This window comes from Balaenoptera ricei, chromosome 13, assembly GCF_028023285.1.
Source record: "Balaenoptera ricei isolate mBalRic1 chromosome 13, mBalRic1.hap2, whole genome shotgun sequence".
Classification (NCBI taxonomy): domain Eukaryota; kingdom Metazoa; phylum Chordata; class Mammalia; order Artiodactyla; family Balaenopteridae; genus Balaenoptera; species Balaenoptera ricei.
The window spans coordinates 10,563,681-10,589,212 of NC_082651.1; the positions used below are offsets into that span (position 1 = coordinate 10,563,681).

General features: G+C 56.9%; 3 protein-coding genes across 21 annotated transcripts in view; 2 read left to right on the forward strand and 1 right to left on the reverse strand.

Moving 5' to 3' along the window:
• KANSL3 (KAT8 regulatory NSL complex subunit 3) overlaps positions 1 to 16,744 on the forward strand; it is an 84,721-nt gene extending 67,977 nt beyond the window's left edge. For 4 of the 16 annotated variants that reach the window (XR_009506508.1, XR_009506516.1, XR_009506507.1 and 1 more), the window contains 8 exons: positions 82 to 185; positions 4,035 to 7,115; positions 9,039 to 9,184; positions 9,662 to 9,760; positions 10,340 to 10,458; positions 10,703 to 10,828; positions 12,738 to 12,992; positions 14,745 to 16,436. Coding sequence is in view for 1 of the 16 variants with exons in the window: in XM_059943042.1 (XP_059799025.1) it covers positions 82 to 104 (23 nt within the window). In the remaining 15 variants the exon portion in view is untranslated. Of the gene's footprint in view, positions 1 to 81; positions 186 to 4,034; positions 7,116 to 9,038; positions 9,185 to 9,661; positions 9,761 to 10,048; positions 10,459 to 10,702; positions 10,829 to 12,683; positions 12,993 to 14,744 lie in introns of those variants that run through there. The other 12 variants (XR_009506520.1, XR_009506519.1, XR_009506512.1 and 9 more) reach the window with 11 other exon arrangements.
• On the reverse strand, positions 4,621 to 17,305 carry ARID5A (AT-rich interaction domain 5A). The gene is made up of 7 exons (XM_059943043.1): positions 17,209 to 17,305; positions 9,552 to 9,667; positions 7,973 to 8,093; positions 7,562 to 7,614; positions 7,003 to 7,100; positions 6,605 to 6,764; positions 4,621 to 6,224 (listed from the first exon to the last, which is right to left on the reverse strand). The coding sequence occupies exons 1-7, from the start codon at positions 17,210 to 17,212 to the stop codon at positions 4,995 to 4,997; spliced, it is 1,782 nt and encodes a 593-aa protein (XP_059799026.1). The 5' UTR covers positions 17,213 to 17,305; the 3' UTR covers positions 4,621 to 4,994.
• Positions 17,306 to 21,669: 4,364 nt separating this feature from the next.
• Positions 21,670 to 25,532, forward strand: part of NEURL3 (neuralized E3 ubiquitin protein ligase 3) — a 44,611-nt gene continuing 40,748 nt past the window's right edge. For 3 of the 4 annotated variants that reach the window (XM_059942461.1, XM_059942458.1, XM_059942460.1), the window contains exons 1-2: positions 21,670 to 21,710; positions 24,389 to 24,474. The gene's annotated coding sequence lies outside the window, so the exon portion shown is untranslated. Of the gene's footprint in view, positions 21,711 to 22,132; positions 22,195 to 24,388; positions 24,475 to 25,532 lie in introns of those variants that run through there. The other variant, XM_059942459.1, reaches the window with a different exon arrangement.

Sequence of the window (25,532 nt, forward strand, 5' to 3'; positions counted from 1 at the left end):
ATCCATAACTTTAGTTTACAAAGCACTTTCACTAAATGCCCATGACTCTTGAGGTAGAAATTACTTACTTCCATATTACAGGCGAGGAAATGGAGGCCCAGTGAACCCTATTCGTCTGGTGTCACCAGCGTGGCAGCTACTGTTTTGGTCTACCTGGCAGACACACTTCCTGTGAGGTAACCCAGGTAAGCACAGGACCTGAGATCAGACTCTCTCTCCTGAAACATCTGTCCTTACCCTGAGACCCCCCCGGGGGAGAAGGCAGCAGAGCTGAGCCAGATGGCAGTGGTGTGCTGGGAAATGCTGGAGCGCCAGCTTGGGGAGGATGCGAATCCTCTCACTTTGGCCTAGTTCAGGCTACCAGCGTGATGTCATTGAGTGCAGGGTTGGGAAGAGAGGAGCCAGTGGGAGCCAGCTCAGGGCAGTGCCCTGGAGAGGGCCGCAGGGTCAGTGCCCGCACAACCTGGTTGGTCAGCTCTCCCTGCAGTCCTGTGAGCCGCGCAAGCTCTTTCCTGCCTGGGTGGGAGTTCATTCCTGTTGTTTGCAAGTAAAGGGCCTGAGCATCCTTCCTGAACCCGTGGGGGAGTGGGTCTCAGGGCTGGGGATCTGCCTTCCACCTCCTTGAGCTTTCCTCCCCATCCCCTGCTCCCTCAACGGAGGGGTGACCAGGCCAGGAAGGTGGTAGGAATGCCAAACATCAAGCCAAGAACCCGACAGTCAGGATCGTCAGTCGGTCGTGGAAGGGGTGGAGGCGGGGAGGCAGCCCCTCCCTGCCTGGGAGCCCCTTCCTGCTCTCCCTCCAGCGGCCCCTTCCCTCCTGGGCGGCCTCACAAACACAGCTGGGCAGTGGCTCCACTTGACATGGCCCAGAGTGGGGCAAAGGCTTTTGATACCTGAGGAGCCGGGCAGGGGTACCTGTGCCCTTGTCCCGTCCACCCATCACCACCTGCCCCTGCAGCCTGGAAACCAGGGGACACTGCACAGGTGAATTGGGTCACTGCAGTGACCCAATTCTGCCCTGCCCTCCTGTCTGGAAGCCCTGTTGAGTTTTCCAGCAGGACATTCTTGGAGTTACTTGCTTAGGAAGCAGGCCTGGCTGATCTTACGACAACAGAGCAAAAGCCGCCACCTAGCGTCTGAGCGGCTGCAGGGCTCCAGCTCGAATGTGGAAATGCCCGTGTCCTCGGGAGACCGGGTGGCCAACCCAGGCTGGGTCCCTCGGGCTTGGCGACAAGCAGGGCTGTAGCGGATGGGCAGGTATACCCTGACTAAAGGACAGCAGCCACCACTGAGCTTCAGGCAGTGACCTCCATGTGTCCGGAAATTCTGATTTTTAAAGAGAAGCCCAATACCCAAATTTTTATGTGAAATCTCCCGATTTTTAAATGTTGGCAACTAGTTACAAAAACATTTTTTAAAATTACATGGGTCCAACTAAACACATCTTCAGGCCACCATCTGCAGCCTCTGGTCTTGAGCCTAAATGGAAATCTCTCACTTCCCTGTGGGGTCTTCCCAGCCGGCCCTTCTAGTACCTCCCTCCCCCTGCCAGCCCATGGCTGTGCCCACCCTGAGCCCGCTCCCCTGCAGCCCCTCCTACGCTACCCTACCCGCAGTGGCCTGAGCCACCCCCTGCTTCAGACCCCCTGGCTCCCCGCTTTGAAGGTCACACCAGAATAGGACACCCACCCCGTGTCCTTGCTGCAGTCGCCCACAGACCCTCGTGTCCGCCCCAGTCCTTGCAGACAGCAGTCCTTGCCCCAAACTGCTGCTGTCCTATTTGCGCTGATTTTTTGTTTTTTTAATTTTTTTTAAATTAAAAAAATTTTTTTTTGGCTGCGAGGCATGCGGGGTCTTAATTCCGCACTCCCTGCAGTGAAAGCTGATTTCAAGGCTCCCACATCTCAACTTCTCTGGTCCCGACCTCCTCTCCTCCAGTGATTTCTCTCCCACCCTCACACCACTCAGTCCCACGAACTCACCCAATAACCGAAGTGATTTCAGCCGCCTCCTTATGTTCCCAGCTCACCTCCTCTGGTGCCCATGGTCCTCTGAGCCCACAGGGACCTGTGTCCTGGGTCCCCCACTCCCTGCCGTCCTCACCTCCCCCGCCACTGCTCCCCGGGCTCACACTGCTCCAGCCTCGTAGCCTTCCAGATCCTCAGACACGTGCGTGCTCCTGCCCTGGGGGCCTTGACCCTCCCCATCCCTGCTGCTCTGCCCCCAGAAGCTCCCAGAAGCCTCTGTCTCCTCCTCCAGCCATTGCTCACATGCCACCTTCTACCTCTCTGGCCGCTGTGTTTAAAACGCCACACCCTTGAAATGGACAGTGGTGATGGTCACCCACCGTTGTGAATGTACTCAGTGCCGCTGAATTGTACACTTAAAAATGGTTAAAATGGTAAAGGTTATGCTAAGTTACGTTTGCCATAACAAAACTGCACAACCCACTCCCAGCCCTATTTTTCTCCCCAACACTTCTCCTGACACTCCTCCTGACACTCTGTATTTTATTCATTTTTTAATTTACTGCCCCCCCCCCATAGGGCGTCTGCTCCACGAGGGCAGAAACTTGAAGGTTCTGTCCACTGGGGTGTCCATCCAACACCTAAAACAGCGCCTGGCACCCACTGGAAATAGACAGTGTTTGTCAAACGGCCTCTACTTAGACTGTCCCTGGGAAAAGGGCTGGGACTGTGGGGACATCCCTTTCAGAGTCGCCCCCGCTCACCACCGCCGACAGCTCAGACACCACAGATGGTTTGGAAGGAGTTCTAAAAGGACCCTGAAACACGGTTTATGCCTCAAAGGCAGGTGCTGGCCTGTGGGTCCCCAGGGCAGAGCCAGGGACTGTTGGGACAGGGCAGGTGATGCAAAGGAAAGAGTATAAAAACCACGATGACCTGGGGTGCACCTGTCTGCCTAGGGCAGCAGTGCCAGGAAGCATGTACAGGGTGCCCTTCCAGCGAGCCAGGCACTCCATTCAGCCCAGCCTGGCATCTGAGGCTACGGGACCTCTCAGAGCTGCTGCTTCACTTGTAAATAGGGATGGTGCCATCCCCGGGAATTGAGAAGAGTGAGGAAAATCATGGAAAGCTAGCACGCCGGAGCTGCAGGGCAAAGGGCATAGAGGTTTTCCAGGAAGCTCGTCCACTTTCAGCCCTGGTGTTTGCTGATGCCCAAGCAGAGCCACAGCGTCCCCCCGCACCCCCGGGGGACCAGCTCAGCATGAAGATACTCACATAGAAAGGAGTATTTCCCAGAGCAGCCTCCAGAGGGCGCCACCATCACGGCTCTGAGCCACCCGAGCTCAAGTTTTGCTGCCAGGCCACCAGCCCACCTCTGTGCCAGGGTGAGGCCACTGTGGCTTTGCAGATGAAGGGGACCCCAGCAACCCTGCCCCATATCAGGCAGGGCCCACCACACAGTAGATGCCCCTACCCAGGGGGTCTGACCCCAAAGACCTGTAGCCCAGCACCCAGGGCACTTGCAGGGAGGGTGGCCAGAGAATTCGGTCCTCCCTGCTCCTCGTCAACCACGGAGACTCCAGAGGCTCAGAGGGATGGGAGCACGTGGGTGCCTGCGGGAGCTGGGAGCTCGGGCTACTTGGGCTGGCACCTGGCTTCTCCCCAAAGAAAGGAGGGGAATCCAGAGATGTCCCTGCAGAGCCTGAGTGTTCACAACGGCGGTGACCACCTGCCAGCTACCCCGTCGCCAGCTGATAAATCTGATGCCAGAAGTCAGGACCCTGAGGCCAATAGTGGCACTGCCCTTCCAGGAACCTGTATGAAGCTCGGCAGGCAGCTGTGCCCGGCTCCCAAGAACAGGCAGCCTGAGGAGGGGAGGGAAGCAGTGCCTCTGACAGGGGCACCCCTCCCACTGAGACAGGCGGGGGCACACTGCTCCCCAGGCAGAGCCTGTAGGAAGGAGCGCGTTAGGCTGCAGGGTTTGAGCCCCTGGAGCAACCACATCTGAAAAAAGGCAGATGCCCCAGGCCAAGACTGCGGCCCCTTCACCCCTCTCTTTCCCTCCAGGTGCCCCCAGTAGGAACCTCCTGTGCCCCACCCACTTGTGTGGCAGGCAACTGGGGGTGCAGCGGGGGGCTCACCGGGAAGATTCAGCAGCAGCCCGGCACGTCTGCACCACCACCAGGGCGGACCAGCGCTTCCGGCTCACGCCCTCAGCCCCCAGGGGTGCTGTAGGGCATCCCGCCAGCCAGGCCCCGGGGCTTAGCTCAGAGCACTGGAGTCACGCCCGAGTACCCAGCTCTGCTCCCCCACTTACCTGCGGGGGAACCTGGGCACGTCCCCAGCCCTCTCGGAGCCTCAGGCCCCCACCTGTACCACGAGGTAGGTAAAAGGCAGCTGTCCTGAGGCGCAACTAGCCAAGCAGACTGAAGGCACAGGATGAAGGGCACAGCCTGCTGAGGTATGAGCGGGAGGCTGGGTTTGGCTCCGGGTCCCACTCTTCATTGGGGTGATGGCATCCCAGGCCCGAGCAGGTGCTGGGCAGGTCCCTCTCCTTGGCTCCCCTGTGTCACCCTGTGGGAGGCGCCACCCGCAAGGACGCCCCCACCTTGCCCTTGCAAAGGTCCACGCCACACATAACCTCAGGGCTGCGTGGATTCACAGGTGTTTTATTGGCTTTTCCGTAGGCAGCCTGGAGGCCTCACGCTGCTAACCAGCCCCTCGACCCCTCACCCCGCCCCTGGCCTCTGCTCTGGGGCCCCGGCTGGGAGCCATCAGCCTTAACATCTTCTCCCAAGGCCTTGCAACCACTGGGCCCCCAGCCCCTGGGCTCAGGCTGCCTCCTTGAGAGATAAACCCACTTTTCTCACTGCTTCTCTTTGGGCCAGGCTCCCAAGCCGAGGGCGCATCCCTGCGTCAGGCACAGCCGAGTTCTCCTGAGGAGTGGGCTCCAGCCCAGAGCCCCTTGGCAGTGCCTACCCATCCCAGGCTGAGTCAGACCCTGTGCACAGTGTTGCGGGCTCAGGCCTACAGCTTGGTGTTGAGGTGGAAGGAGAAGTGGGGCACTGCATAGGTTGTGGCAGGTGGCACGTGCCACGCAGACGAGGCTGGGCAAAGTCTGTGGCGCAGAGCACTGTTGAAGGATGCGGGGGGGAAGTGCATCAGGCCAGCGGCCATGGGTGAGGGTGCTGCAGTGGCCAGGAGGTGGGCTGGGAAGGCCGGGATGACCAGGGGGCTGAAAGGGAGTGTGGCCTGGCCCTTTAAGGGGTCCAGGGTGCTGGCGAAGTTCAGTGGGCAGCGCAGCATGGTGCCCCTGTAGGCCTCTGGAAGGGTGGGCCCCAGGGCCGGGCCCAGCAGGCAGGAGACGGCCAAGTCGGGCCCCACAGACTTGGTCCCGCACTCCTTGGTATCCACCTCCTTAAGAAAGGGAGACACTGCCCGCAGTTTTTTGCCGCCATGGACCAAGCCCTCTTCCTCCAGGCTGCGCTTGTTGCCCAGGCCTGGGCTGCTTGGGAAGGTGGTCAGGGGCACGGGGCTCTCGGCAGGGACCTTGGTCATGGGGGACACCCAGCAGGCTTTGGGTTTGGGGTAGAGGCCGCCCCTTCTGGAGCCGCCCTTGTGGAATGCAGACGGGTGGTCGGCATCCCCACCCCACACCAGCTGGGGCTCTTTGGCTGGCAGCCCCTCCTCTTTGCTAGGAGGCCCTAATAACACCCCATCTTTAAGACTGGGGAAGAAGTTCCGGGGGTGCTGGCTGATAGGCTTCAGCACCTCGGTGGGGTAGGCGTGGAAGCAGCCAGTGAAGATGGGGGCCGACGGGCGAGGGCCCACCTGAGCCTCCTCCTTGAGGCTGCCACCAGGGCCCTGTGTTCCCTCCGGAGGCGTCAGCCGGTGCCTGGAGTTCTCGGCCGGCCCTCCTGGGCTCCGGGGATTCTCCAGGGGCCGAATAGCTGGGGGTGCCTGGGACTCCCCACCTGCCCCGTGGCGACAGCCCTCCTCCTGGCACTGCAAGGCCTCCGCCTTGCTCACCTGGGCCAGAAGCTTCTTCTTGGCCAGTGGTGACATGATACCATGTGTCCCTTTGCAGTAGAAGCTGGACAGAAGCCGCCGGTAGGCCTCAGGGCAGCCGCTGGCACCCACGAAGGGCAGAGAGGGCCCAGGGGCTGGGCCTCGCTGTTCCATGCCGTCCCTGGAGGGCTCCTGGCTAGGAAGCCTTGCCAGGTCAGGGGCATCTGTTTTGGTCTTTCCTGGCATCATCTGGAAAGAGAGAAAAGGCCAGGCCTCAGGGCTGGGTGTGGCCATGCACCCAGACCTGGGGACTTGGTGACAGCAAGGTCCCAAGGGGACACCCAGGAGCCTCTGCTAGCCCTTCCAGCACCTTTGTACAGAATTTTCAAAAGGTGTCCCGTCCTCTGAATAGACGCAGCCTGGGGTCAGGACACAGGGACTGGTGAACGGGGTGCAGACTGGAGTTCAGACCCCACCCATCGCACCCACCAGTGCCGCCCTCAGAGAAGGTTCTGGGTGTTCTAGGCAGGGAGCCCTGCGGCCAAGGTGAGGACAGGTAGGGGGCGCTGTGAGGGGCAGGGCGAGGAGGCCAGGGTCAGCTGGTGGCCCCAGCCGGGCTCAGAGCTCACCTGGTCCACCCGCTTCTCCTCCTTGGCTTTCTTTGGCCTCTCAGTGGCCCCATCATCCCCCCGAGGCTCCTTGGCCACCTTGTACTGCTTCCTGGGCTTGGAGGGGGGTAGGGGCTTGTCATCCTCTCCCTTCAGGTGCCGCACGTATGGGAGGACCAACCTGGGGAGGAACCGGGCACGCTGACCAGGAGGCCAGGCTGGCAGCAGGCTCCCACCGCTCCAGGCCCACCCGGCCTCCTCCAGCCCCGGACCGCGAACACCCAGACACCCCACGGGGGCCCGCGCTCTCCCTCGTCTCGTCCAGGAGGCCTGCAGTCTGCTCTCCCGCCTCAGGGCCCTGCTGGTCCAACCCTGGGGGGTGAAGGCCCAGGTCCTGTGACCCGGGGGCCTGGCCGTACCTCTCGTAGTGGCGGCGCGTGCACGTGGCGGCGCTGGTGCTGCCCGGGCTGCCCCCCAGCTCGTCATACACGTTCTTCCAGAGGCGGCGGCCAGTCACCTGCAAGGATGCCACGTGAGGGCATGGCCGGCGGGCACCCCCTGGCCGCGGGGTCCTCACACCTCGGGGTCCCCACTTGGATGCAGTTTTGCAGCTGCTTCTCCAGCAGTGGGTCGGAGAGGTTGGAGGGGGCTCCCCTGGCCGCCAGCCAGGTCTCCCGCCCAGGGGCCGCCCGAGTGCTGGCCCAAGCAGCTTTCCAAGCACGAGGACAGAACAGATGGGAAAGAGAGGAAATCTTGCTTTGAGCAGCAAAGTAGCAGCGTGCAAGGCGGGTCCCTCCTTCTCCCCGTAGCACACAGGGGAACTGGGGAAAGGGCAGGGTTTGGGACGCTGCCTCGTCCTCCTGTCTAGGGGTGAGGGCAGCTCTGTTGGGCTCACTCTCTTCCCCAGCTTCCCCGGGGATGCAGCTGGGACGTGCCAGGAGATGCAGCAGGGTGAGGCCTCAGAGGTGCTGTGCTTACCAGCTCATAGGCCCCCAGCTTCTCCACAGCCTTGTAGATCTTCCACAGGTTAACTGGAGAAAAGAGAGGGCAGGGCCACTCTCAGTCACGGCGGGAGGAGGGGGTAGCCAGCAGCCTGTCCCCCGGGCCCTATCAGGCAGGCACAGAACCAGCACATACCCAGACAGGGCCACTGGGATGGCTAGGCAGGCCACGCCCCGTGCACTGGGGGCCCAGTGGCCTGTGAGGATGGAAATCCAGCCCCACCCACTGCCAGCCCTGTGCCTGGAGGGGGGCACCCTTTCTGTGTGCAACCCCCGTGGGCTGGCAGCGTCCAGGGTCACCCAGAACGGAGGTGCTCCCCGATGCCCTGCCTGGGTGGGGGTCCCCTGCCGGGCGCACCCCCTCCCTGCCTGCACCCCAGGGACGCACTCTGCTTGAAGCCGAGATGGGGCACCCTCTCGATGGGCGTGTGTCGCTCCTTCATGAACTTGTAGAGGCTGACCAGGAAGGCCTGCTCCTCCTCCCGCTCCCCGCCTGCCTCGGGGGAGTCCTGGGGAAAGAACATGAGGCAGTAGGATGAGCCCTCACCTGGTGGGAGGCTGGGACAGGCGGAAACCACTGGCTGGTGGGGAGGAAAGAGATGCGTGGCCCCCAGCCCCAGGCTCCCACAGGAGGGAGCAGACCCCCAGACCCAGCTCTGGGCTGCATTGGTTGTTCCTGGGGTCAAAAAGGCACAGGTGTCAGCTATTAGTGCCCAGAACCCCAGGTCAGGGTCCACAGAGGCCCTGGGAGCAGCCCTGCACCTTCTCCAAGCTTCTGACCACTTCTTCAACTTGCTCTGTATTTGTCACATCTGCATCTCAGCTCCTCTACCAGATTGTGAGTTCCTGGCGGTAGGCGCAGTGTCCCCAGGGCTCCCAGTGACCCCTGTGATCCAGGTTGAAGGAACAAAAGTGTCTGGTGCTCCCTGGCTCTGTGGTGCCACGCCGCCAGGCCTGACTCTGTGACCCGCCCGTCCACGTGCTTAACTCAGGGAGGGGAGACCCTGTCCTGGGCTCCAACTGGCACTTCTGTCAGATGCACAGGTCTTTTGGTTTCTGCTCTCAGGGGGAATTTCTGCCGATGCTGTTCATGTGGCTGGTAGCTCAGGGCAGGGGGCTACTGTTAGGCTGGGGCTGAGGTCCTGGCAGGGGAGGCCCCAAGCACAAGAGGGACAGAAAACACCAGGGCCTAGAACCGTGCAGAGAGCCACGTGCTCCAAAAATACTCTATTCAAGTACCATGTCTGTGATTTTGACTAATCAAAGACCTCTGGTAATAAACAAGCCAGCTCATATGTTAACGCATGAAATTGGAACACACTGGAGCCCAAGGCAGCTGTTTTCTGGAGCCTCAGAATGAAGGCGCTCTGACCACAGCTCTTCAAATGAACGTGCTCTTCTATTCCTCTTCTCTGAACTCCAGGCAATCTGTTAAAACCTGTTCCCACTTGCAGCTACTTTTCTACATGAACCAGGATTTCTACTCCAGCCTGTGCCACCGAAGCAAATGGCTGAGAAGCGCGACGCTGAGGAGTGGAGGCTGACCGCTCCGACCACGCTGGTCAGCACAGCTGCGCTGACCTCGCGAGGCGACTTTAAGGTCCATGTTATAAATCTGGATGGACGGAAGGATGTAAATGTAGTTTTACATCGTAGAATAGTGCTTTTATCTGTTTCATAGATCAGGGTTCCAGGTAATCCTCATCTGATAAAAGGGTTCTGCTATAGAAACCAAGCCTGAAACCCTAGCCAGGGGTGACGGTGAGGCTTCCTGTCTGCCCAGCACCCAGCGCCCAGTGCAGGGCCCAGGACAGCGGGGCTGGGCCCCTCTCCAGGCTCTCTGCAGGATGGGGGGCAGGGAACACATCTCCAGGGAGTCTCCATGTTCACCTGGGAGGCTGCACACATGTGGGGCGGGGGTGAGGGCGGGGCAGGGAAGAGGGCCCCGGGGGGGTCGTCCGACTCACCTCCAGCTGGACGGGGCTCTGGCTCCTGTTCTGCTCAGCATTGGGTGGAGGAGACACAGGTGGGTCTAGGGGGTCACCGTCCTCTGACTGTTTCCTTTTGCCTTTGACAGGAGGTGCTGGAAGGAGAGGAAGAGGGAGAGAAGCGGGAAGGAGGGAGAGAACGTGAGATGCTGGCAGGGAGGAGCGGGCGGCAGGAGGGCCAGGTGGGGGTGAGTCCTCGCCGCCGTCCTCTGCTGTGTGTCCTCTGCACACGGTTCCGGCTGCTGCAGGCAGCCCTCTAAACGCACACAGGGCTCCCCCAACTCTGCCCTCCTCCCCTCTCAGCCCCACCAGGCCCCGCCCACGCCACACCTGCCACTTTTCCTTCCTCCATTCCAGCCCTCTGCCCACAAATTTGAAGGAAACCCTAAATCACTTTGGGGTCAAGTGAGAGGAGACCGGGGCTGGGGCTGTGGTGCTCGGGGAAATCACGTCTCCAAAACCCGCCCCACATTCAGGCAGAAAGTTTGGGAAAGCTGCGGAGGCGTCCATGTTTGTGGACCCCCAAAGCACCACGGGGGGCTGCTTGGACCATAAACCCTCCAGGAATAATCAAGAAGAGAGTAAGTTCCTATTTGTGAAGCACCCAGCCTTTGCCTGAGCACCAGCAGAGTCCTCACTGCCCCTAATTAGGCCACACGCTCCCCTCACCTGCATGGTTCCTGGTGACCCTTCAGGTCTCACCTGACAAGTCGCTTCCTCGGGGTGGCCCTTCCCAGCCCCCAGCCAAGCACAGCACTTCTCTCTAGTCATCCTCTAGCCATCCTCACACCATCCAGATGGGCCTTCCAGACTGAGATGCCCATGGCTCATCTGGCCTCCTGAGAGCTTCGTGAGGCCGCCCAGCAACCCACAAAGTAGGTGGCAGGTAAGCGAGAATGAGTGAGTCTCACAACAACCTGACAGGGGAGGGAGGAGCCAGGGGCTTGCTTTTACTAAGGGCGTCCTGAGAGCTGATGGCTGCAAAGACACAGCACCCTGCCGCTGCCAAAGCACAGCCACTGGGAGCTGCTCTGGCTGGCAGCAGGTGTGAGACCGGGAGCCCATGTCTTCTGACCACCTTTTCTTTTTTTTTTTTTTCTTTCCTTTTTCCTTTTTGTTAATCTTGCAAGAACTGTCCTGGTTCGCTCCAACTCAAGAAATTCTTACTGCTGGGAACCTGCAAGATTCCCCCTCCAACCCAGACAGAAAAAGAATCTCCATAAGAACAAGAAACCCACGCCAGAGTGACCCACAAGGTCAGCAGTACCCAGAAGCACGAGCTGCAGAACCTCCGGCCGCTGGACAGTGTCCCCTTGGGTAGCTGTTCACGAGGGCGCTGTGCAGGTTCTTGGCTCTGTGTCCCTGGCCCTTTCATGTAGGCTCTCTCATTGAGTCCCAGAGGAATCCCATTTTAAGGGAGGCTGGGGAGGCTGAAGCCAGAGAGGTTAAGTTGCTTGCTGCCCTGGGGGACCAGATTCAAAACAAGGTCTGTCTGACCACCAGTCCAGGGGCCTGGCCTCACCACCACTGCAACTGCTGTATCACCAACATTGCGAAGCCTTGGTGGAGAGTCCAAATAAACCTGGAAGAGAAACCGAGCCTAACACTTGTCAAGCATGAGTTGGGCCTGGGCCGTCCTTGCAGGCTGGCTCCTGACCACTGGAGACACGGTCAATCTCCAGAAATAAGTGGGTGCTAACGACTGCCCCCCCTCAGACTGATGCCTTTCCAACCAGGTCCTTGGGCGACTCTGTGCCTCAGTCTCCCCTTCTGTGAAATGGGGAGAGAAGGACGCTGGAGTCCTTTGCTAACTATCTGTGAATCCCGAAGCCTTCCAGGTCATGGGCACGCCTGCATCCTCCTGCTTTTCTCCTTTCCCTTCCTGCCTTCTCTGCTCTGCTTTCACATCCTCTCTCCCTTCTTGCCTGAAGGGAAAATGCTCAGCTCCAAAGGAGTCTCTCCGTAGTGTTCCTGTGATGGGGCTTCTCACTGAAGCCCTCTCGCAAATTCGCTACAAGTCAAAGGCACTGTCCTCAGGCCTCAGAGAAATAAGGCGGTGGGACCAGGGCCCACTGGAATCACCCGGGGAGCATTTAAAAGACATCATGCCTGTCTCCCACCCCACCCCCACCTGAGTTTGATTTAAGGTACTGCAAGGGGCATCAGAGTTTAAAGCTCCCCAGGGGAGCTGAGAGGGCAAACAGGTTGAGAGCCACCAGGCCAGAGTGGCCCTAGTCCCTCCTGCTCAGTTCCAGAGTTGGTGAGCTCTGCCTGGGCCATTCTCTCCTGGGAAAATCTCCTGGAGTCGGGCACTTGGGTTACCTGGAAAGGAGGTCACCAATCTGAGCTGTTTAACTCCAGACGGGAAAGGGATTATAGCTTCCCTAGAGCCACAAAGGGAAACACTCTATCTCTCTGTGCGGCTGAGTCCCAGAGTGAAGCCGGCCTCCGTTCTCTCCCACCCAGGACTGGTGTGCTCACTCATCCTGGCAGGGCCTTCTGGGCCCACACCCTCGCAGCCCTGGATGAGGCAGGGTGGGGAGAGTTTTCGCCCTCCTTCCCCAGCCTGTCCTGTCCCTGGCTGTCCTAGCCTTCTCTTCCCCAATCATTGGTAGATCAGGGTTCCGGGTAAATCTTCATTTGGAAAAAGAGTTCTGCTACGAGAAATAAGTTTGAAACCCCCTGCTGTAGGTGCCGGGTGAGTCCTCCTGCCTCCCAGCTCTCACACCTCGCAAATGTAGGGCCCGAGACAGCGGAGCTGGGCCCCTTTCCTGGCTCTGCAGGGAAGGGAAGGGGCTTACAGACAGGCCATCCCAGTCTCCCAGCCACATCCAGCCGCAGAGGCAGGAGAAACCCACCTGCCGCTGAGTGACCGCTGCTGCCATGAGCCACTGAGTTCCTGTCTTGCCCCGAGCTTATGGGTATATAGATCCCCTCTGAGCACAAAGCCTCAGATGCCCTGTTGTAATGGAGGTGGATTCAGTTACAAAAAGAAAACCTCTGCTCTCCAAAGGCATGCCCTTCAGACATCGCCTTTTCCATCCAGGAAGCAATAATGACAATAATGGTTATTATTTATCTGTTTACTTTAATCTGTCTGGAACCTGTAAGGTATGAGGGACTTCCCTGGTGGCGCAGTGGTTAAGAATCCGCCTGCCAATGCAGGGGACAAGGGTTCGAGCCCTGGTCCGGGAAGATTCCACATGCCGCGGAGCAACTAAGCCCGTGAGCCACAACTACTGAGCCTGTGTGCTGCAACTACTGAAGCCCACGCGCCTAGAGTCCGTGCTCCGCAACAAGAGAAGCCACCGCCATGAGAAGCCCGCGCACCGCAATGAAGAGTAGCCCCCATTCGCTGCAACTAGAGAAAGCCCGCGTGCAGAAACGAAGACCCAACACAGCCAAAAATAAATTTATAAGGTACGAGATAGGGATTTAACCATACTTCCCCATGGGTGGGCGGTCCCAGTATTGACTGAGTGATCTCCTCCCTCAATAATTTGAAACGCTACTTTTCCCACAATCTACAGGCTTGTAAGGAACACTTTGGGGGCTGGTTTTGGACTTTCTATTTTGCTTGATTCACTGTGGAATGCTGGACCCATGTACAGTTTTAATTTCTGTAGCCTTGTAACACAACTTACTATTCAGAGCATAAGTCCCCCATCATTACTCCTCTTAGAAAATTCCTTCTGAAGTTTAGGATAATTCTGTCACATAGAAAGGAAGGAAGAAAAGAAGGAAGGAAGGGAGGGAGGAAGAGGGGGGGAAGGGAGGAAGAAAAGAAAAGAAGAAGAAAAACCACTGAGGTTTTGACTGAATTGCACTTACATTTAGAAATTACTTTGAAAAATAATAACACCTTTCTGATAGTGCATCTTCCTCTGCAGGACCATGTGTCTCCACAGATTCAGGTCTCCCTCTGCAGTGCTCAGAGGTTCCTGCTCACGGGCCCTGTGCATCCCTGTTGAGCTTACTCCCCGCGTTTTGTGCAGCTAGACAATAGTGTGAGAACAGCCCTGACAATGACAGCAGGACTAGGCTCACAGCCCCCTGCCATTTCCTCATCTCGGGGGCCCCTGTGACCCAGCCCCTCACCGGCAGCGAGGGGGCGTGGCAGGTGCTGGGCAGTGGGATGGCTCAGGCCCCTCCTGTGTTAGGAATCTGTCTCTGTTCAGCTCCATGGCTCTGTGGAAGTCAAGCTTAACCCTAGATCCTAAAACCGCAGCAGTGAAGAGGTTACTTTCAGTCGCTGGCTGCAAAAGAGGAGATTCCCGAAGTGAAGCCCACCTGTTCTCAGGCCCCTCTCTCCCTCTCTTTCCACACTATGTACTCCACCAACTGAAATCAGTCTCTGCTAGGCCCTGGACTAGGCAATTCTGTACACTAGCTCACTGCATCTTCCCAGCACCCAGTGGGTATTATTTCCCCCCTTTAACGATACAAGACCTGAGGCTCTGAGAGGGTCAGTAACTTGCCTGAAGTCACACAGCTTACTAGTGGCAAAGCTGGGATTTGGAACCAGTGCAGTCTGCCTGTCCCAAGACACTGAACCCTGAGATCTAGAGTTTTTTAATGGGAGCAGGGAGACCCCAAGTTCCTTCTCTGTGCTCAGAGGGTACCCATTTGCCCACCCTCCCTGGGGGATCTGCAGTCTCCCACCACAGCATTCCCGTTAATCTGCTGCCCTGCCAGATGAACTGAAAGCAGATGAGAGTGGGGCAGGAGGAGGGATGGGGAGGGGGCTCTGACTCCACACAGGTGTTTCTGTACCTTAGTTTACCTGTCTATAAGGTGGGTGTGTTAGACCCCACGGGCCCAACATTCTAAGCAGAACAAAGCGAGAAACGAGGCTCCCCCTACAAATCACAGTTGACTGTGTGCACGTGTGTGCGCACATCCCTCAGTGAGATCTGAGGTCTGCCTGTCCTGCTCACTCCCCGGTGTATCTCAGCGCCTGGAGTCCTGCCCAGCAGAGAGCAGGTGCTCCAAAAACACAAGCCCCACTGAGCCTCACGGATGCAGTATGAGCTACCTGACCTCAGATAGTGCTGATGCTGAGAGTCGCCTGGCTGTGACTAGTTCAAGGCCTGCCTCTCTCTCTCTTTCTCTCTCTCTCTCTCCTCCCCCCGCCCCCTCCCCCGCCTCATTCACCCTTGGTGTGATGGAAAGGAAGCGACACTTCCTTTCATGAAAAGTCACCCACTGGGAGCACCGCGTCAATTACGACAATAATGGTAACAGCAGCCTCAGTAACACCCAGCAGACGCAGCCACACCTCCTCGCCTAAGGCCGTTGGCTTAAGTTTCTCTTAGCTTGAGCTGGAGCTGAAACAAAGACAGCCTTTGAAGCGGCCAGTCCACTCTGTGGCCCAGGAGCCCGCTGCCTGGCAGTCTCCGTGTGGGGCTCGCTCCAGCGTGGTTTGGGGAAGGGGGACCTGCCAAGGGCTGTGCTCCAGCCAGTGCTAAGGACAGACGGACGACCTGGACATGAAAGCCCAGAGGGCACAGGGTGCAGCTCCGACCCAGCCCTGCCTCTGGGTCTCAGCTGGGGGAAGAGGGGGGTCAGGGTCTAGGAACATCTGGGGCCAAGATGACAGCCTTGAGTGTAGAAAAATGGGGGCATGGGGGCACCAAATATGACACTGCCAACTCCCAAGGCCTGCTGGAATTTGGCCGCTCTTTAGCCAGCTCTGGGATATCCTAAAAGACCCTTTTCCAGGATGGGGCTGAATCCCCACTGTCCCTCCCCTCCAAGTCTGGGTGATATTTGACAATAACAGTAACGGCTCCATCTATGGACCGTTTCCTGTGTCCCCACAGACTACATTTCCTGCACCTATTCCACCTATGGGGGAACCAGGCTTGGCAGCAGCTTGTCCAAAACACTGGCCAACAGTAGAGGCACAGCCAGGACGGAGCTGTGTCAGCTGCCTGACCTCTGCCTGGGGCACTCGTTTGCCTCTCAGCTTTTCCGCTCCGCTCCTAGAGCACCCCACACCCTCCGCCAAGGATGGCTCTCCAAGTCGGTACCGCAAGGTCCCAGAGGGAGGGTGGGCCATCCCAGGCCAGTCTCCAGAAACTATTGCAAAGGGAGAGAGGGGCGGGGTCTTAGAGGCCTGATTCGTCCTCACTGCCAGACCAGGGCTGGTCTGTAAGCCTCAGTTTCCCAGACTGTAACTCAAAGAAGAAGAGGCTGATTCCCTGAGGTCTTTTCTGCCTCTGCCGTTCCAAGTTCGAGGCCCCAGACGGGTCCCCGGGGCTTGTACGGACTCCGGAACTCCACTCCCGTGGCCCAACCCACTAGCTGCCATCTCCCATCCCTCCTCTGCCCTAACACGGCCTGTGGGCGCAGAGACCCCAAGCCACCAACACTGGTGATCGGGAGGGGACAAGAAGCACCTGTTATCCTCTCCTCGGCCCCGCGGACCCCTCCTCGATAGCTGACGACCCCGCAAACAAAGGAACCCTGGGTCTGGCCAGCGAAGTGCCGCCGGACCCGCACCCTGAGCCTTCGGGGGTCCGGCAGCCGGCGACTCCCATCCCTATCCCAGCGTCCGCAGGTCTGGAGGACGGGAGCCCGGCCTGGCCGCGCCCCCTGAACACCCTGCTCAGGGACCGAGACGAGGCAGCCGTGTCGTGGTTCCAGGCTCGGACTGAGCGCTAAGCCAAACACTTCTCGCACGCTCGCAGCCCGCGCACCGCCACTCCTCTTCTCTCCCCCACCCCACCGCCCCCATCACTCCCGGGGCCGCCACCCTGTCCCTCCTGGAGACCCGAGGAGAGAAAAAAGAGACAAGAGAAAGATGAGCAGAGCAAAAAGGGAAGCTACTTCTTCCCTGCCGGGGGGAGCGTGGGGGTGGGGGCGGGGTGTGTAGAGGAGGGTGGACAGGAGACAAGAAGAGGAGAGACCAGAGAAGAAAAGAAAAAAGGGAAGAGAAAAGGAAAAGAGAAAGGGTAGGGGGCGAGCAGCCGATAAGCGCCGAAGGATCAGCACGCCCCTCGGCTGAAAGAGGAACAGTTGATTCTTCAAAATGCATTGAGCAAGTTCTTCAAAGCCCGCGCAGAGTCACTTTCAGGAAACGGCGGCCGCAATGGAAAGCGTCCCGCGCGCCCAGCGGACCCCGGTGCCCCTTTCTCGGCGGCGCCGGCGGGTTCTGAGAACCACCGGGATGTGACGGGGAGAGGGGGTGGGGGGCCGGGGGGTTGCTGCAGGCAGAGAACTGCTGCGGACAGCTGTCACAACAAATTAGCTGAGACCAGCTCGAGATTGAAAACCACAGCAGGAAGTGGGATGACAGAACCGTACAGGACTTGGTAAATTTCAGTCAAAAGACGACGAAAAGAGTTTCGAGATAAACGCCCGGGAAGCCCCTGGCCGCCAAAACTTTTTGTCTTTCTTTTTTTCGAAGAGCGCGCGCCGACACCGGGCCTCACCCTCCCCCTCGGGGCGGGGGGAGCGGGCGCCCCGGTCCAGGCTAAGTCCCCGCGTCCTCGCCCTCGAGTCCACCCCCGGCCCCGCTAGCCCCCCAAGGCAGCACCGACGGCTACGAGCGCCAGGGGAGACCTGGCGCCGCAACCTCGCCCTCCCACGGGGTCGCCAGCCCCATCCCGGGCCGGTCCACAGAGCCGCTTACCCATGGCCCGGCGAGGTCCCGCAGCTCCAGCCCGAGACCCTCCGCACACTCCTGCCTCCCGACCCCGCGCTCTCCGCGCGACTGACCCGCCGCGCAGCTTGCCAGCCGCCTCCCCGCGGCCCCGCCTCGCCCCGCCTCGCCCCGCCCCGCCTGGCCCACCCCGGCTCCGCTCTGGGCTCCGGTTGGCGGGTCCGATTCTTCCGCGAGGGGCAGGGACCGCCCCCTGAGGCCGGGGAACTCTGGGGGTTGTAGTGTGCTCTTCCCCTCCCCAGGCTCAGAGACCTGGAGGGACTGAGGCAGGACACCCAGGAATCACTGGTGCCTTGTGCCTCTGGAGGCAAAACTCGAGCCTTGGAAAAATCCTCCTTGCTTCTCAGCAGGGCACTGGGCGTCTGGGTGGGGTGAGCAAAGCCCTTCTGACTTTGACTTGAACTCCGTGGAAGGCATTGTCCATCTCCCTCCCAGCCCAGCATATAAGTAGAGATGGTTGGTGTTAGCTAAACAAGGACCCCGCCCAAAGTAGCAAGTCTTTGGCCAAAGCTCTGTGGGGTCCCAGAAATGCCTGGGACAGGAAACCTGATAAATGTGGATGGCCAGTGTCCACATATATCTCAACGACAGAGAGGACAGCTACAAAGTGAGCAGTCGAAAGAGGGGGCATGACCCCTGCTTGGAGGGGTGAGGCTTCGGGTGGAATGGGGGCCCGAGGAGATGCTGAGCCAGCTGCAGCAGGGCTTCTGCTGGAGGGAGAAGTAACTCAGCCATACTGACGTCACAGAAGAGGAAACCGAGGCTTGGGTTTGAGAGCTCAAGGTCTGGAAGCATCACTCACAATAGCCAAAAGGTGGAAGCAACCCAGAGTCCATTGATGGATAAATGGGTGAACTGCGGTTTGTACATACAACGGAATATCACTCAACCTGAAAAAGGAAGGAAATTCTGACATCTGCTACAACATGAATGAACCTTGAATAGACCAGACACAAATAATAAATACTGTATGATTCCACTTATAGTACTTAGAGTCAAATTCATGGAGCCAAATAGTAGAATGGTGGTTGCCAGGGGCTGGGGGGCAGGGAGAATAGGGAGTTAGTGTTTAATAAGTACAGAGTTTCAGTTTTGCAAGATGGAAAAGTTTGGGAGATGGATGGTGGTGATGGTTGCACAACAATATGAAAGTACTTAATGTCCCTGAACTGTACACTTAAAAATAGTTAAAATGGTAAATTTTATGTAATATGTATTTTACCTCAATTTGAAGAAAGAGCCTAAGGTCTCAGCATGTGGGTAGCTAGGACTTAAACCCTGCTCCTAACACAAGAGTAGGCACCCACAATTTTATTGATTAGTTTTAATACAAACAGCTCTATGCATTTCCTAATTTTATAGGATAAAACTGAGGCTCTCAGGAATTCCCTGGCGGTCCAGTGGTTAGGACTCCACGCTTCCAATGCAGGGGGCATGGGTTCCATCCCTGGTCGGGGAACTAAGATCCCACAAGGCTTGCGGCCAAAAAACAAACAAAAAACAAAAAAATTGAGGCTCTGGAGGATTAATCAGCTCAAGTAAATCGCTGGTAAGTGGTGGAGCCTGAGCTAAATCCAGGCATCAGAGCTCCAGTACAGGCCCCTTCAACCGTTTCCCTCATCTCTTGGCAGTGCTGTTAACTGAATCAGGGACCACGGCCTGAGGAGGAGAAAGCACAAGGGGGAAGATTTGAGTGCTGGTGAGGACATGGTGGGTCAGCAAGATGTCCAGTGGTAGCTGGTACTGAGGCCTGGTATCCAGGAGCAAGGCGCAGATTGGAAATACAGATGGTTAAGGAGCCCTTGTACCCAGGCACCCACCAACCAGGTTTGCATCTATTACTGCCCAGCCATCACCCTAAACAAATGGACCAGGGTTGTATGTTGGTGATCCTGAAACCCTGTCCCTTACCCTTTGGCTCTGAGATGGAAGAACTCTCCAGGCTCAGCCCAGAGTGAACAACACTGTGGGCTCCCTTGTCTACCCCATAATGGGTTGGTTTGTAAAAGCCAGTGCTTGTAGATTCGGTAACAGACACATCATCAACAATAGTAACGGCCTAGAACAATTGTTATAATGGTGATTATAATAGTGCACCCCACTTCCCAGTTTACAAGCTCTCTCCAGGAGAGCTGAGGCTGTGGTGGCAGATGCTATGTGGAATGCCATCAGGTAGCTTTATCCATTCTTTTTTTTTGGGGGGGGGGGCGCCGTGCTGCACGGCTCGCGGGACCTTAATTCCCCAACCGGGGATCGAACTTGTGCCCTTGTCAGTGAAAGCTCGGAGTCCCAACCACTGGACCACCAGGGTATTCCCTCGTCCATTCTATAAGGATTGTTTGCCCAAGGTTCAGGATGGAGACCAGGACACTGCCCTCACCATCCCAATCTAGGCCAACCCCACCCTCCCAGATTGGATAGACTCACTGCCTGACAAAGCAGCAGCTCATCCCACACGGGATAGAGTTATTCTGCCATCCGGGCAGCCCAGCACACTCTTACAGGCAGTGGCTGCTGTGCAAAGCTTCAGCAAGTCCACACCTGCCTGTGCCAACCTGGGAACAATATGATCTAAATTTAATTGCCACCTGCGGCAGCTGTTTGCAATAGAAAATAATTTACAACAGCCAATAAATCTTGCACAGGAATGACATCTCCATTTGCTTCCCTAAAAGCATAAATACATCCATTGGTCAAGCCACTATCTCACACACCTCCACCTCGAGCCCACAGACACCCTCCTCCTGCATCTACCAACCATCAGCTCCCAGCCCACGATGGGCTGAGAGAAGTAGCCTAGGCCCTCAATGTCTTGGTGTCTCTCTAAGTCTCAAATAAATTAATTTTTTTAAAAAAGCACCACTAATGAATGCATTCCTCCCATAAAGACATTACAAATAAGTTGGTCCTCTCTGACACCACTCCAAACTCAGTTCCCTCCCTGACCCAGAGATAAGGACTCTATTATCAGATTGGGTAAAAGCTTCCAGAACTTTCCCTATGTATTTTCATAAATACGTGGTGTAGAAAAATATGTAACTTTGTTTTATGGGTGTTTTTTTAAAAAGTGATACAATTCTAATTGTTCCATTCTGCAACTTGCTTTTTTGCCCAACAGTGTATCTTGGAGATCCCTCTTTGTCAGAACACAGATCTGGTTCTCTCGCCTGGCTGTTAGGCTGCGTGACTTGGTATGGATCGACCAGGGTCTTTATTTAAATCCCCTCTTCGTGGTGTTTGGTCTTTTTGCAATTATGGGAATCCTCTGAGGACATTCTGGACCCCCTTAGAACATTTACAAGGCTCCAGAGCTCACAAAGTAGTCCAGGAGATTGAGCTAAAAGCTGCTTTCTCCTACCTCCTGCCTCCAAATCCAAGAACCCCTTGCTGGCCCAGTTCTAGGAAGAAAACCTGGTCCTGGCGGGGGTGGTCCTCATCCCAGAGCTCTCAGAGCTGGAGGGACCATTAAAGATCTTCTTTCCACCTGGCCTCATTTTGGAGAGGAGGCCAGCAGGACCAGAGATGTTAAGCGAGTTGTCCAAGGTCACACAGCAAGTCCGTGTTGTTGCTTCTGGGACCCACAAACCCATCCAGCACACTCAGGAAATAACACACAGCCAGTTTTCTGCTCTGGGAAGCTCCGTTCCCAGGCTCGGCAGTTGCAAAAGGCCCCCAGGGCTTTGTTTTCAAAGGAGAAATGAAGCGGGAAGTATTTTTAACCGCCGGCCCCGCCTGGCTCCTGCCTCGCTCCCTCGTGCTTGCTGTCCAGGAAAGGCCGGCTTCATAGTGGCATTCGCAACTCATGGAAAACAACAAACGCCCGAAATAGACGATACCCAAGCTCAGGAATGGAAAAAATTGGCTCATGGCTTCAAATGCCTCTTTTAGAAAAAGCCGAGAATAGCTTTCGGCCTTTGGGGAACTGCCGGGGGTGAGGGAGTGGGGAGGTGGCGCTGGGAGGGGGATCTGAGAGCTTTGGTCACTTTGCCCCCCGGGGGCACGTGAACACTAGCTTCCCCAGCTTTGTCCACTCTGGGAGCACATCCGCACCTGGCTGCTGCCCCCTCCCCCCAACCCCCTCCCCACCCAGCCCTGCCCTCCAGCCCAATCTGGAACAACAGCCTTTGTTGGGCTGGGCCTGGGTCCCAGCTGGGTAGAAACCCGAGATTCTTATGCTTCTAGAGCCTGAAGGGTGAAAGTCGAATTCCCATGTGTGTTGGGGGGAGGGGGAGAAGGGAGGGCGACAAAGAGAGAAAATGTGGGTTTTCATCTCCACTCAGACAGCCCAGCTGCTGTGTGACCTTCTGCAAGTCACTTGACCTCTCAGAGCCTCTGGTTCCTCATCAGCAAAGCAGGGGTAATGCTTTTTTTTTTTTTTTTTGGCAGCGCGCGGCGGGTTATGTGGGATCTTATTTCCTGGACCTGGGATTGAACCTGCGCCCCTAACCACTGGACCACCAGGGAAAGTCCTGGTAATTCTTCATTTATTCATTTATCTGACATTTGTGGCGCAGCTATGTGCCGGCACTGGGCTAGGGCTAGGCACTGGGGACATAGCCACGACCAGAACAAAGCTCCGATCTCGTGGAGCAAAAGCTATAGCTCTTGCCAACCTCACAGGTGCCAAGAATCAGCCATTCCTTCTTCAGACAGTTCCTGAGCCACGGCCTAGTGCTGGGAGGGATGACGGTACCTTTGACCAGTGTTTATCAGCCACTGCACCAAGCATCTTACACGGATTATTTCATTTACTGTCACCCCAGCCCTATGAAGTGGGCACTATATTTATGCCCATATTACAGTTGAGGACACCGAAGAGCAGAGAGTAAGTGTTGGATGAGATCGTAGACTCATCTGCGCAGAGTAAGGAGTAAGGAAAGGCCAGCTGTAGACCAGCTCCCTCTTAAGCCCTGGAGACCTGGATAACCAAAGCCTGGTTCTTTGTGACACAAAATAGTAAGTCTAGACTGGAGGTCAGTACAAATGCACTGGATAAGGTTGTTTTTTTGTTTTTTAAAAAAAACGTGGGGTCTGTATAGAGCTTTTACTTAAAATAAGATCTCCGCTAACCTTTCATCCCTGTCGTATGACTGTCTCCCATTTGACAGATGAGTAAACCGAGGCATGCAGCGCTTAAGTAACTTGTCCAAAGACGGCACAACCGGGGTTCCTACCGCAGGGTTTCTTACCACCCGCAGGTTCCCAGGACTCCGAGGCGGGGGCGGGGGCGGGGGCGGTGGGAGGGGCCCGCGCCCGGGCCGGAGAGAACTACGTCTCCCAGGATGCCGTGCGATGGGAGTGTAGGGGCGGGGCCGTGCGAGCACAAGGCTGTCATTTCTTGGTATTAAAAAAAAAAAAGTAGCAAAAGAAAAGAAAGAATCAAAGCCTCAAGCGTCACGTCTAGGAATAGCCTCGAAGCCAGGCCAAGTCATTATAGACGATGAGTAATCCGGTTAAGTCATTTCTCTAAACACCATTGCTTGTAAGAGAATTAAAATATCAGCTTACATCAGAGGGGGAGAGGCAGGCTCCAGGGGCCCGGGGCGGGAGCGCAGCCAGGAGGGGGCGCGGCTGGCGCGCCTCCGCCGCTCGGCCCTGCCCGGGGCGGAGGCTGGACGCCAGCGCCCTGACAGCTGGGCCCTGGGCTCGGCCTGGCAGCCAGCTAGAGGATGGGGGGGGAGCGGCCCGCCAGGCCTCAGTTTACCTCATTGTTAAGGGCTTCGAGGAAGGTTTGGGGCTGCCTCCTCTCAGGAGAATCGGTGCCCTTGTGGGGGCGGTCCTGCAAGGTGAATGAGGGCCAGGGGCCTAGGCCAGACGGGGCTGGGGTTCCCTTGTCTTCAGTGTCCCCCCTTTCTCCCGGATTCCAGAGTTCATATCTCGATAGCTGCAGGAGCAAAGGTCTGGGGACACTTGGAGGGTGTGAAACGAACCTCACGGAGGTGCCAATTTTGCCCTAGACTGCAGGAGTCATCAAGGATTTTGGCATCCCGAGGTCAGGATTGTGATGAATTTGGGTAGGGCGAGCTGATCAAGAAGCTGCCTCTACAGTCCAGCGTTTAAGACTCTGTGCTTCCACTGCAGGGGGCATGGGTTCCATCCCTGGTCAGGGAACTAAGATCCTGCATGCTACAGCTAAAGATCCCGCATGCCGCAATTAAGACCCGGTGCAGCCAAATAAATAAATAAATATTAAAAAAAAAAAAAAAAAAGACACCACTCTTCCACTGCAGGGGGCGCAAGTTCCATCCCTGGTCGGGGAACTAAAATCCAGTATGCTGCGCAGTGTGGCCAAAAAAAAAAAAAAGGCTGCCTCTAGAGCTTGCCCCCTAAGCCCCGCTCCAGGACCAACAACATGAACTGGGGCCTGGCCATGAGCCAGACACAGGTATCATCTCCCCCTCGGTGACCCTAACCTGGGACCCTTGGCAGATAAGGCTACTGGGCCCCAGAGTCTTCCCACTGGCTTCTCACACCAGTCCCCAAAGCAGTAGAGAGTAACTCAAGCTTACAGCTGAATGCTTGAGGCAGGCCAGACCCAGCTTTAAGCTCCTTACACACGTTCACTCTTGCAACGAATTGGGCACTTTTGAAATTCCCTTTTCACCGAAGGACAGAGGGAAGCATGGAGAGGTTCACGACCTCCCAGGAGGCTGCACTCCCGCTCAGCCAGTCCACTGGAACAGGAGCCTCCGAGGCTCTGGGGTCAAGCTGACTGCTCCCCAATCCTGGCGCCCTCACTTTCAGGTGACCTTGGGTGAGTGACTCACCATCTCTAGTCCTCAATTTTCCCACGTGTAAGATGGGTTTAGCAATACCTACGTTGCAAGATTACTGTGAGGGTTAGAAATAACGGCCTTCAACAAACACCTTCTGTTGTGTCGGTGGTGTTATGTGAAAATAGCCTCCGACCAAGCAGATTCTACGTACTTCTGAGCCTGTGGAAGAAAGAAGTAAATACTTAAATCCCGCCCCCCCAAACCCAACGATCTCTTAGCACAGCAGGCATCTTCCCTACACCAGGGGACCGAGCCCTGGTCACACTGCTGGCTCCTCTGCACAGCGCTGCCCTGTGTGCACCCCAAGCCCTGGACTTAGTGACCTGGGCTGGGCCCTGAGACTCCCCATCTGATCAGGTTTTCTGTGTTTGCAGGTGGCAGCTTCAAGGTCCTGAGGTCCCCAGTTGGGGTCTTAGGGTTTGGCCAGGATGCCAGAATGCTGGGAGAAATTGTGCTCAAGGTAAATGATTTCTCTCCAATCTGAGTGGGCCCCATTAACCCCTTCAGTGCTGGAAGCCTAGGCTTGGGGTGGGGTGGGGGGCGTTGCTGCTCTAATTCCTGCTCCCCAAACGAACTCGTGGGACTTTGCTGATATCACAGTGAAAGCTTCTAGACTTCCCTGATGGCGCAGTGGTTAAGATCTGCCTGCCAATGCAGGGGACACGGGTTCGATCCCTGGTCCGGGATGATCCCACATGCTGTGGAGCAACTAAGCCTGTGCGCCACAACTACTGAGCCTGTGCTCCACAGCCCACGTGCCACAACTGCTGAGCCCACGTGCCGCAACTACTGAAGCCCGTGCGCCTAGAGCCCATGCTCTGCAACAAGACAAACCACCGCAATGAGAAGCCCGCACACTGCAACGAAGTCCCAACATAGCCAAAAAAAAGCTTCTAGGCTTGGGGTTGTCTGGAGAACATTGGCTCTAAGAATTCAAGATCGCTTAGAAATTTCATGCTCTCCCTGCACCTCTCCCCACACCATACCTGAAGGTCAGGCCTCTGCTTTCATCTTTTTTTTTGCTTTCATCTTCTTGGTGATGAAACTGCCACGGGGTGGGGAGCGTGGGGTGCTGCCGTCCCTTCCCGACATCCCACAATGTTTGTTGGCAGGGAGAACCCAAGGGGAACTCAGGTCTAAATGGTCCTGTCTATACCCCAGGCCCTCCTTCCTTCCCACTCTGCCAACCAAGAGCTCAAATTCTCCCCACACCTAGTGTACATCCTTTCTGCTCTTGCATACCCAGGAGCATGTGTTCAAACCCGTGTACACCTGTGTATCTGACATGCATCCTGCATATCGAGGAACCTGTCGCTCACACATAGAAGCACACATACACATATACACACTCAACTGTAACTCACCTGAGAGCCCACAGCCCCTGAGGCTTCCTTTTCCACATCTGGGGCACAACCTAGGCCTACCTTGGGAACGCTGAAAGGGGACAGATGGTTGTCCAGCCCCCCCGCCTCTCCTCAGCTGCCCACCTGTGCCTCGGTGTCTCCAGCATGGGGCTGG

What these genes read in the sequence shown, in the direction of transcription:
- ARID5A (XM_059943043.1), bottom strand. An exon ending in AGAGCCCCGTCCAGCTGGAG is followed by an intron (nt 8,094 to 9,551) that starts GTGAGTCGGACG and finishes TTCTTTCCCCAG; the next exon opens with GACTCCCCCGAGGCAGGCGG. An exon ending in AGGAGAAGCGGGTGGACCAG is followed by an intron (nt 6,225 to 6,604) that starts GTGAGCTCTGAG and finishes CTCTCTTTCCAG; the next exon opens with ATGATGCCAGGAAAGACCAA.